The sequence below is a fragment of the Patagioenas fasciata genome, chromosome 4, assembly GCF_037038585.1.
Source record: "Patagioenas fasciata isolate bPatFas1 chromosome 4, bPatFas1.hap1, whole genome shotgun sequence".
Taxonomy (NCBI): Eukaryota; Metazoa; Chordata; class Aves; order Columbiformes; family Columbidae; genus Patagioenas; species Patagioenas fasciata.
The window spans coordinates 29,495,630-29,507,454 of record NC_092523.1 but is presented as its reverse complement, the minus strand read 5'-3'; the positions used below and the strand labels follow the sequence as shown (position 1 = coordinate 29,507,454).

The 11,825-nt window shown below is 52.3% G+C and overlaps 1 protein-coding gene across 1 annotated transcript; it reads right to left on the bottom strand.

Annotated features, from left to right (window-relative positions):
• Nucleotides 1–8,972: 8,972 nt before the first annotated feature.
• Nucleotides 8,973–10,852, bottom strand: GSX2 (GS homeobox 2). The gene is made up of 2 exons (XM_065837654.2): nt 10,246–10,852; nt 8,973–10,057 (listed from the first exon to the last, which is right to left on the bottom strand). Exons 1-2 carry the CDS (start codon nt 10,697–10,699, stop codon nt 9,717–9,719), a joined length of 795 nt encoding a protein of 264 aa, XP_065693726.1. The 5' UTR covers nt 10,700–10,852; the 3' UTR covers nt 8,973–9,716.
• Between the last annotated feature and the right edge of the window lie 973 nt (nt 10,853–11,825).

The window sequence follows — 11,825 nt, the reverse complement described above, 5'->3', positions numbered from 1 at the left end:
TCTTACTCATTAAAATCCAGCTTTCCTTTGACTGAGTAAAAAAAATGCAATCTCAAAACAAAACTGTGGGAGCAGGTGAAAATGATAATAGCAACATGAAAATTGATGCTGTTGGCATCAAGTAGTGCTTTTTTCTGCCAGTATCCCAGCTCTGCCTCAGAGGTATTGCATTTTTTACACAAGCAAGATTGACTCACCAACCTGGTTCTCCTGTACTCAGTTGAATCACTCACATGTCTAAAGGCTTTGTGGTGTCCACTATCACTAGTTCAGTAAAAGTCAGCATAGGATCCATGTGTATCCTCTCCAGAATATGCATCAAAAGCCAGGACTAACCTTTCAGGGGAACTGAAGCAAAAAGCTATGTATCCCTCCTTTATAGCACCTAAACTGGGGGTGTCTACTTGGTCTTCTGTAGTAACATAGAGAATATGAGGCCACAACTGATTTGACAACTGTTATAGAAGAATGGGATAATAGTTGTAGGTTAATTAAAATCTAAGTCCACTGGGGAAAAATTAGAATACCAAATCTTTGTTCAAATGCATTGCACATGTCATATGCCAAGTATATTTCTTGGCTCATTACTATTTGCATCTTCTGCATGTATAGTTGACCACATTCTGATCTAAGCTTCATCCTATTTTGAGAAGATTGGTAGCACACATAGGATAAAAACAGCTTGGATTTACTTTGACATTATATTCTTCTACAGAGGAAAAGGAAAAGATCAAGTCCATGCATTTGTGGTGAGGGTTGAAGACTGTGTCATCCCAAGCACAGTTCTGTGGGCAGTGGCGCTAGTTCTGAACGAAAACTCATCTGTTATTACAAGAGTTGAATTATTTAGAGTAAGATGACTACATAATGTAAGGTATTTCTCAGACACCTTGAATTTTGGAGTCTGAAATGGTATTTTACATATAGCCATGCATATATTATGGCCCATTGGTTTCAAAAGGTAAAAATTAAGAGGAAACAGTATGTCTGGGTCAATCTTAACCTGAGGTCTCCAGTATTTTCTCTTCTTTGTCTGACCTTCAGTCTGTCCTAGGGTTTGGTGCTCCTCAGTCTGTGAAAGCCCTTTGGCAGGCTTACAGTTGACCCCTGTTGAGTGACAACTAAAAAATAAAGAGAATTCTTAGGGAAAATCGACGACTTTGCTAGTGTATTAAACTGGAGTTTTACCAGAGCCTATAGCCCTTTCCTGCAGCGTGGCAGGCAGCCTCCTTTGCTCCCCTATACAAACACCCCGAGGCTGGCGGGGGATGCTCCTGGGGGACTGTGAGACAGGCCTGGGGCTGAGGGTTGTGCCCCCCGGGCAGCGCCGCGCCCCGCCCAACCCCGCCCCTCCTCCTCCCACCGCCCCTGCCACCAAATCTATGCATAAATAACGGGACTGACACGTAAGAAACCAAACAAACATATCCAACACCCAACCCAGAACCGCGGTTGTTGGTATTTTTTTCACCGCCCCTTCGCATAATTAATATATTCGCGTTTCCTCCCACTTTCCCAATGGGCTACCAGCTGCAGAGGTCTTGAATAGCGAGCTTAATTGGGCTTTGTCATGCAGAATACCTCCATTTTCTATAGCAGGTTACAAAGGGGCCCTTGGCAGACGTGGCGGGCTGCCCTGGCTGCGGGCCCTGCCCGCTTGCGCTCACCACCTCTCCGCACGTCGCGCAGGTAGCGCTGCCACTCCCGGTGCGCGCTGCGGGGTCGCCGCCAGCCCGCAGCTCCCCGGTGCAGAGTCACCTTCAACGCGTCGCTCCCAGTGTCCGGTGCAAAGTCACCTCCAACCCGTCACTCCCGCGGTGCCCGGTGCAGTCTCCACCCGCACTCTGCTCCCAGTGCGGGTCACCCCCGCCCGCCTCTCCCCGGAGCTGCCCACCGCACGGTCACTTCCAGCCCGTCGCTCCCCGGAGCTGCTCCGTGCAGGGTCACGGCTCCTGTCCCGCTGCTCCCCGTGCGGCTCCCGAATGCCACCAGGACACGCCGATCCGGCTGAGCCCTTTTCCCTTGCGAGCACAGCAAGGGTCTCATCCAGGGTTTATTTCCGACGCAATCTAGTGTTTTATGAAAACTCCAACTTCATGAACAAATGTTCGCGTTTATATAGCAAATCGGGGTGATTAGGGTTAAGTGGCAAACCACGGACTCAAAACAGATTGGCCATTATAGGTTAATCATACATTGTTTATGTGATATAAATAGTATAGATGTAGGGTGTGGATATTGACAGCGAATTACAGCTAATTATTATTTATATATCAAGCTACTACTTCTGCGCGTTGATTGGCACTGTTGCCTTCAGAGTATCTTTTTTCCACCTCTTGTTTCTTGTTTTGACAGTTTAAATCCAGGTCTATGTGACATAGAAAGCTAATAAAATTCTCGTTTCATTGTTAATCTGATTTCATCGCAGTATAGGTTTTTACCCCCACACCTGCGTAGCAGGGTGTAATTCCATTAATAATAATAAAAAAAACCAACATATTCATTGCATGTCTTTTCCCTGATGATATATTGTGAGCAGTGTGAGTTGAAAAAGAGCCATTTATTCTCACCGTGAATGAGTCTGCCTGGAACTGAAGACTTCACCTGCCTCCTCAGTCAATTAGGAATGTATCGAAAATTCTACCAGAAAACGAGTTAAATTAACCGTTAGCTAATTTCCTTGTGTCCCTCCTACATAATCCCCCCTTTTCAGCTTGCCCCAGAAATTACCACATGTTGCAAGGTTCAAATAGTGCCTAATGAAACAGTGACTAAATGGTTCGTTCAAATCCACAGTGAAGCCCTTTAGCTGTGCCTTCAAAGCCTGGGGGGCTGCAGCGGTCGGGGGTCCCCATCTTTAAAAAAAAAAAAAATAAAAAATTTATAATAAATCCTAGGGTTTGGCAAAAAAAAAAAAAAAAAAAAACCCGGCTGGGCTGCCCCCTACCTCTCTCCCCGCAGCACGCACACCGGGGCTGCGGCAGCCCGGCTGCCCCCCGGGCACGGGAGAGATGTCCTCCCACCCAGAGCAAAGCGGCCGGGGATCCGGGAGGGCCGGGGACCTGGGGGTACAAGAGCCTGGCCTTGCGCGGGTGAGGACACCCGTGAGCTGCCTGAGGGAGTTACATACAACTTTATTTTCAACGCGTCGCGTTGGTGTTTTCTCGGAGGGCGTAGAAAGTGATTTTTAAAAAGCGTCCTCGGTATTGTCGGGGTCTGCCGGGAAGCAGCGTCTCTCCCCGGCATTTCGATATCTCCCCGTCGCTTCCTTTACATCCACACAGAGCCGAAGATTTTTCTCGCTTTTTCACAGTGATTCTATGTAAATTGTAAACCTTGCTTTTACTGACGTTACTTAGTTTGTAAACGAAAGAACAGGCCCCGGTCGGCAATCTTCTTTGCAAAACCCGTCCTAAGAGGAGTTTTGCTCCGCAGTTACAAGCTCTTGTTCCTGTCTAAAGTGGCTTCACTGAAGTGTCATCTACTAAAACTCGGTGAATTCTGCAAAGAGAGTAGAGTCACTTATTTGAAACGGTGAGGCTAATACAAAGTCATCAAAGCACTATGGTTCTTGTCTTTAAGTGACAACCCTCTTTATTGAACTGTTTGAAATACGCCTCCTGCTTTTCAATGTCTCTCTATCCATCTTTGTCTGCTCTTCAGAAAAGTAGACAATATAAAGCAAAGCCTGGCGAGCTCCCCACGCTCTGGCATGGGCAGTGCCAACGTGAGCCTTGAAATTGTCACTCCTTCATTAATCTGAAACTAGTTGTTTTTCCAGAGCACACACCACACGCTTCCGATCTCTTCGTGTTCGCTTCCAACAGCTTAAATCCCCCCGGACACGCTGGTTGGGGTCGGGGCCGGGGGGCGGTCCATGGCCCGGAGCGGAGCCGGCTGGAAGGCGCGCAGGGGGGCGGAGAAGGGCGCGGAGCAGATCCTGCGTGAAATCGGGGCTTTCATGGCCAGAGCTGACGGCCCCGCAGCACGGACACACGCCCCGAGGTTTCCCGAGTGGCACATTGCATTCAGGCTGTTTGTTATTCCGCTGTCATGCGGGACGCTCCGGCAGCTGCCCAGCACACGGGTTTCAGCTCCGCGGAACGGCCCAGCCACCGGCGGGGGCCTGTCGGGGCGAGCGCACCTTCCCAGCGCCGGGCTCCCGCCGGGCAACCCCGGGTCCGGGCTGCAAACCCTCCCTGGGGTTTCTCCCCCAGACCGAAACCCAGAGCAAGGTCCGCGGAGGCTGCGGGTTTCGGTTCCCGTTTAGTCTGGCGCTGAGTGAAAGAAAACCCGACCCGTCGGGCTGAACCGTGCGAGAGGGGAAGAGAACCGAGCGCTGCCCGCGGAACAGCCCAATCCCGGGCAGCAGCCCAGCCCCGGGCATCGCTGCCGGCGCTTCGCCCATCCGTCCCCGCAGGGGCAGAGCCAGGCAGCAGTGAGCCGCTCCCGGGCAATGTCCCAGCGGGGTCGAGTCAGCGGGAGGGGCGGGAGTGGCGGGAGTAGGAAGTTAGGACAAACTAGAGATGAATGCAGAGGGATTAGATAAATCGTCCCCTCTTTTTCAGCTCCAAAAACGGAGCTGTTTGAGGAAGGAGAATTTCCCGCAATCCCTTGACCTGGATATCAGGGTCCCTACGCTGTGAGCCCTCCTCTCCGTGAGCTCAAACTCTGGCTGGCGGACCCGAGCCCGCTCCGTTCACTCCTTGGTGGACCCGCAGCCGGTCGGGACCGCTGAGCCCTTCGGTCTGGGGATCCCCGTCCCCGAAGCACGGGCGCAGGACGGACGGATCCTGCCACAGTGCCCCAGCCACACCGCGGGTGAGAGCAGGGAGCTGCCACCAAGGGCTGCGCTCCCCAAAGTCCAGTTCGAAGGTGCGAGACGCCGGTGATGGGCGAGGAGGCCAAAGCTCCCGCAGTGGGGGAAGGTTTCAGCCGCGCCCGAGGAGACCCAAGGGCATAGCTGGAGAGAGCAGCCGAGAGAGCGATGCATCCAGCACTGCAAGGTGCCGGCAGCCCGCTGCCAGCTCTGCCCTTGGGCAAACATGTCCGAACGAAGCATTGCAGTGTGTTGAAACAGGGGATTCAGAACCGGGGAGGTACATGCCGTGTATCTGATCTCGGCCGTGCAGACCAAGGGCAGGGAGACTCTTAAAGATCGACGTTTTCCTCCCCCGATTTTTGTAATAGGAGAGAATTAAATCGAATTAAATGAAGTAAATAAATTTCTAAAGGGGGAAGCTGTGTTGGAGAAGTGCTATGTTTGCTCATTCAAGTCCCGAAAGGTTACAGGAGGTCGATAGCGGGGTCATTCACACAAACATAACTCGTATCCCTCGTGCAAATGCAGGGGTTTAATTGCTGCCCTTTCTTTTGCAGCTCCCTGCCTGAGGGACGGGGATGGCCGCGGCGGTGGGCTCAGCGCTGTGGGTTCCCGGGGGCCTGGAGGGGTGGCCAGGGCCTCGTCTTTGGGGTTGTCCCATACCTGAAAACCACCTGGGAAACACACGGCCGTATGAAATCGTTACCCTGGGGAACAGGCAGATCCTCTGTCGTCGAGTTATGTCAAGATGAGTGGCTCTAGCAGCAGCGGCCGCAGACAGCCGCTACATGCTCATCTTTGATCGCCCGGAGTGGGGCACATCTGGTGGATAACGCACAGTAAGTGCAGTGACTGCAGCTGGAGTATGTCGGGACCATGCCTGTGACATATCCGGTGCTAAAAACGGGAATAAGGCTGGGAAGTTGCATGGAGCCTCAAGACGCGAGGGCAGTGACGCGAGGGCAGTGCCGCAACGGCGATCTGAAACTCTCCGAGGCTTCGTTCTCGACCTCTAAGCAGAAGCAAATGTATTGCTCCCACGGGACCGATGAAGATAAATACAGCCGTGTTTCCAATGCTCTCAAGATTGTCGTGACAAGTACCAAAGGAAAATAAGAGGGTAAGATTTGTTTCTTGTTCACTGCACTTTCAACAAACATGCCTTGGAATCACACTGAATGGTAAAAGGAAAAATCGGTTACCTGGTCTCAGGTCCCCCAGGTCCTCCAGCATCCTCTGTAGCTTCTGTTCCCAGCCCTTTTGCTGACCATACCCTCTGCCTCAAGGTCTGCCGCCGTTATACCATCTTGTTCCCCCAGAAGACGTCCTCCTCCAGCAGGCTGCTGGGCAAAAGCCATGTCGCTGCCTCCAAGTTGAGGGTTGCCTGATCCCTGCCAGACTGGATGTGTGGCAGCTGAGGCCTCCCCCAGGTCTGATCCCCCAGCTTGGGCTCTGCAGAACTCGTAGGAACTCGACACCTTGGAGACCTTCGCACAGCTATCATGTCAGCCGACTGGTTGGCATTGATCACAGATTTTAAGAGTTATGAAAGAATGAGGGTTAAGTGACAGACAGATAAGCAGAGTGCCTGCATAATCCTTATTTCCTTGGAAAACAAATGATAACAGGAATATTAAATAGGGAGCTGAACACTGACTGTCTTGGATATTGAATGAGTGGGAGGAAAAACCTGCACCTTGGAAGAGGGGGAAAGAATAAGTAGAATGGGGGGGGGGAGGAGGGGGGGGAAAGGAGGCAGAAAAACCCCAACACATTATCATGTCAGGGCACAAGGTAAATTAATTTCATTTGCCTAGGATTTTTTTTTTTTTTTCTCCTAACTGTTGAACGCTGGACTTAGAAATCCTGCAATATGTTTACTGCAAGTTAGGGTACATACAACTTACAGTAGTGCTCCTGTCACACTGGCCTGGAGTTTCCAGTGTTAGGTTCAGCTTAAGCATGCTACTAGCCTTGTGAAATATGTTGGGGCAAACCATCACGTCATTTCTCTTTTCCAAATTTTTTAGCATGAAAACTCTACTTTGAAACATAGAGAAATCTGGTGATGACAGCAACTGTCTTGATAGGATAGCTTGCATGTGATAATATGTCATTATTTCCTTTCAGCCCTTGAAAGATACGTTAAAACATGGATTACTACAAGAAACAGCAATTGATTTATTTTTCTTTTATTTTAAAGAAATTGTTAAATACTGCAATGCAAACATCCCTTCTCACATATCTCTGGAGGAGGTTAATTCTAGAAGCAGAAGGAAATAGTCATTTATTCACTGAGCTACATACTTCCACTGACTTAAACTGAGAACAGATGCACTACCAAGAAATATCTTTTCAGTTTTAAAACATTTTTGAGTTCTGTAGTATCACCCATATTAGATTTGAAAGACCATGGTTCTTTTTCTCCCCCAGAATAACTTTGCCTTCCCAGGCTGCTGCAGGCCTGTTGCCTCCCTCCTGTAAGAGGATGACATTGTCAAGAGGTTGGGCAGGACTTTCTGTGGTGATAATTCCTCCTCCAGACCTTCTAGGTTTGGAAAGGACCTCATGGGTTTATAGGAGCTGGGTAGACACAGGGGAACTGAATCAGAGGAACAACAGTTTCCATATCAGATTTTAGGGCAAGAGCAGGTAGCCTCCTCAGCCAGGCCCTCCATGAGGTCCCCTGAAAGAAAGTCACCAGGCCCATGAGCCTTTGGCCATCTGGTCTCCCCAGCCTAGCAAGCGAGGGTGCTGCCACTTGGGTGAACAAAATCCTCAACTGCTCAGCTGGGATGTGGGCTGTTGGGCTCTGTACAGGCCCTCAGCTGAGGCAAAGATGTCATTGTGAAATGGAAAAGTGATAGTTTGTATTTGTTTTCCAAATTCAGGCTAGAAGCTTGGGTCCTTCTATTCCTTTCTCTTCCTGTCACACTGCAGGTGTGCTGGGCACTGCCTCTGCCCCAAGCCCTGCAGCTGATCCAGGTTGTGGGGCAGTGGACATGCCAGACCCCCTCCATCCTAACCCAGGCCTGCCCATGCACCTGATCTCTCCTCCAAATGTGAGCAGTGTGTTGCTGTGCTGCAGCTGCTCTCAGCAGCTCTTCTCAACTAGCATCTTCCTCTAGCATCCAGGGCACTGGGATTACTCACATTGCAATGGCAACAACAGTCAGGCTTATTGCTTGTTTTCTGATTAGAAGTAGAGCAGGAAAGTGAAATTGGAGACCTACCCCTGAAGCCGAAGGTGAGGCATCAAGCACAAGAAATGTAGAGATTATTCAGGGAACTATTTACCTAAAAGTTTTTGCAATAGTTTCAGATACCCAAGTCAAAAGTGCAGGTGGGGTTGGTGAAAAACCCACACAAGGAAAATGTGTGAGAGGGGAATAGCACAGTGTGCAAGAGGCACTTCTGATCTGCTCGTATGCTGTCTGCCAGGACTCAGGAACCAGGAAAGAAGGTAATAAAGAGACTCATCTGAGACAGACTGGCTCCAGCCTTACCCTACTGGGCACCAGCCTCCTGCAAGGAGCTCAGGACGGACCGCTCAAGGCAGAGGCAGGACGGAACCCACGGCCGGTTCTCCTCAGTGCAGAATGCGGAGGGATTCAGCCCTGTCTCAGCCTGACCCCACGGAGCAGGTCGGCTCTCGGGTCTGCTCTGTGAGCCCGGCCAAGGCGCCTGAACGACAACACCACTCAAAAGCCTGGATACTGTCCCGCCGCTTGAGGAAAAAAAACGTGATTAAAACTGATTTCTGGTTAACACCATCCCTGGATAGGAGAAGCGAAGTTTCAGCCTAGCGAAAGGCTGATGTACGCAGGCAGCCCCCTCAGTGGGGGAGGGCCGAACGGTGCCAGCCGGAGTACCCGGGTGCGCAGCCCCCCGCTTGGCTCCGCTGCCGGGAGCGGCGGTCCCGGGCCAGCGGCAGCCGGGTGTCCTCGGCGCGGTGCCGCCGGGCGAGCAGACGGGAGAAAGCTGTCAGGCGCGGCGGGGGCGTGCGCTGGCTCCGGCTGTGAATTAACACAAAGCTGCGCGGCTCAGAAAAGCGGCCTCATTTGCATCCCGCTCGGCCGAAGCGGGATCCCCCACCCTCCTCCGCCCCTCGGCCGGCCCGAGTCACAGGGGAAGAGAAAACATAGTCGGGTTAGTAGCCGATGGCATTTATTTCTAGTTTTTAGGGAGGTCTGACACGTACACACCGATGCTTCCACTGTACAAAGGATTGTGAAGAAACGCACCCTGCCCCAGCCAGCCCACCTTGGCTGCTTGGACTAGAGTGGCACTTGGAATTAGGGAGGACAAGAAAAAAAAATTTGAACTCTCGTCTGATCTCATATATTTAAATAAATATAAATATAAATTTTATATAAAACTATTCACAAACAACCTGCTGTCCCAAACCCAAACGACTGATATTTATTTCTTTTCTTATTTTTATTCATCCGGGAGGCTCGCAGCCTTACAAGTTTTTGTTTGCTTTTCAGTTTTTTAATGTCTCGTCTTTCGGTTTGTGGTTTTTCTTTTCCTTTTTTTTCTTTCTTTCTTTTTTTTTTTTTTCATTCACATTCCTTGGGGAAAAGGTGGGGGGAGGCAGCCTGGGCCATGTGAGTCCAGTCCTGTGTTACACGTTACGAAGAGCAGGTGCCCGCTCCTGGAGTTACATAAATAACGTTTTAGTTGAACTCTTACGACTAAAACATTTACATTCCAAAAATATATTTTCATATATCTCTCTATTACTGCGAAGGGATGAAATGAACCTCCCGGCCGGCGAGGGCCAGCCCACTGCGAGTCGGCGGGCTGCTGTCTCCGGGGCAGCGGCGCCAGGTAAGCCGACGCCCCGCTCCGGGCTGGCATTCGGTGGCGGGAGCGGAGCTCCGGGCCGGGCTCATAACGGGGAGATCTCTTTATCCTCGGTAGCCGACGAGGGGGATAGAGACTCTTCATCCTCCGACCTGGGGTAGTGCCCCTGGCTGGTGCTGCACTTGCAGCCCCCGTGCGCGTTGCGCTGGGTGCCTTTGCCTTCTTTCTTGTGCTTCACCCTCCTGTTTTGAAACCAGATTTTCACTTGCTTCTCGGACAGGTTCAGGTACGTGGCTATCTCGATCCTCCTCAGGCGGGACAAGTACATGTTGGAGGAGAATTCCCTCTCCAGTTCCAAGAGCTGGGTGCTGGTGAAAGCTGTCCTCATCCTTTTCCCGTTTTGAATTTGGCTGGAGTCGGACCCTCCTGGACGGGAGAGAAGCAAGATCTTCAGTGGGACGGGAGAAAGAAAAGGGGAAAAAAAAAAAAAAAAAGAGAGAGAAAAGACGTTCTCCCACAGCTTTCCGCCCCGGGGAAGCCGCTCCCCCTCGGGCACCCTCGGGGGAACCCCTTCTCCCGCTGCCCCCACACCCCGGCAGCCGCAGGGCTCCTACCCATGCCGAGGCAGTGAAACCTCCGGGGGTCGCTGACGCTGTAGGTGGTGGCGGCGCAGGCAGGTGGGTGATGCGCCGGGTGGCCCAGGGCGGCGGCAGCGGCGGCGGGCACGGAGGCAGCGGGCGGCGGGTGCTGCGGCGGGTGGTGAGCGTGGCCGGGCCGCGGGCAGCACTGGGCCTCGCCGGCGGCGGCGGGGAACTGGCTCTTGAGCAGGGGGATGGCCCCGCCGCCGGGGCGGGAGGAGTGCAGGTGCGAGGTGACACAGAGCGGACAGACGCAGAAAGCCCCGCTCTTGCGGGACGGGCAGCCCGGGCCCGACACCGACATGACGAGGGGGGAAGGCATGCTGAGGGGGATGAAGAAGTCCTGGCCGTGATGATGCTCAGGCAGGGACGGAGCCGGCCTCGAGGAGTCTTTGATGATTAAGGAGTCGACATAGAAAGAGCGGGACATTTCGGAGGGCTGCCGAAGCCGTGGGCGGCTCTCCCAAAGTCGTGTTTTTCCTGCTTGGCCAAGTTGCCACTGAAGTCCTGGCGAGGAGAGAAGGTGCTTATGTTTGAGAGCTGAACAAAAGGGTCCCTGGAGAGGGCTGGTCTTAAAGTCCCCCCGCCTGGATCCCCTGCGCCGGGGTTTTATATCAACTATTTAAACACGTGATGGCTGAAAGCCTCGCAGATCTAAATCTCCCCGGCTTCCCAGGCCAGCAGGAGAGGCTGCTGGCGGGGGGGGGGGGGGGGGGGCAGGAAAAGCGCCCCCCCCTCCCCCAAAGTGTGCGTTTTCGCTCGCTGGGCGATTACTTCAGTCCTTCGCCTCCGCCTCAGATAAATTATAGGAGCGGGGAAGCCGAGGAGGGGCGGCTGCGCCACGGTCCCGTAACGCGCCGCGCTCACAGGCACATCCTGTCAACACATCCGAGGGCGTAAAATCAGTCGGAGAAAGTTTGTGGTTGGGGATTTTTCCCCGAGGAGTTCTCTCCTTTCCCCTCAGGGAGGGGAAGGAGAGAGGGGACAAGGTGATGCGCTAAAACAAGCGGGTCGACACCGACCCCCATCCCGGGTAAAGTGTGGTGCAAAGGGTCCTGACTCCCATGAAGGAGCGGGACCAACACTTTTCGCCAGTCCGATCCACATCCTGCACGCAGGACTCCTTCGGGAGGCCAGTTCCACTACAGAGGAGCCAGGACCACAGATAGAGACATAAAATTAGGGATCGCGGGGTGTTTGTCTGCGCACACAGGTGCATGCGGGGTGGGTTGGGGTTTTTTGGTGGTGTGGGGTTTTTTCTTTTTTTTTTTTCTTTTTTTTTTTTTAATTGTGTATTTTTCACCTTTTTCACCCCGGAAGAATCTTGCCAAATTGGCAGTTACTCCAACTGACAAAGCCTTCAAATATCTGGACACTTCTCAGCCGAACGGTATCAAAACGGAAAACTTCCAAGCGAACTTCCCCGCCCGTTTCAGGACTGCAGTGCGCAGCGCTAATGAAAGGCGAACGTGTCAGGGGGGGATTCTTTGATCTCCACCAAGTTTGCTGAAGCAATCATTCAAAGTAAAATTGGATAAACAGCTAAATACGGTCGG

Bases quoted from the DNA above. Each gene is read 5' to 3' on its own strand.
- GSX2 (XM_065837654.2), bottom strand. From the start codon at position 10,699: ATGTCCCGCTCTTTCTATGTCGACTCCTTAATCATCAAAGACTCCTCG. The intron at 10,058-10,245 runs GTAGGAGCCCTG...TCTCCCGTCCAG, and splicing joins GTTTCACTGCCTCGGCATGG to GAGGGTCCGACTCCAGCCAA.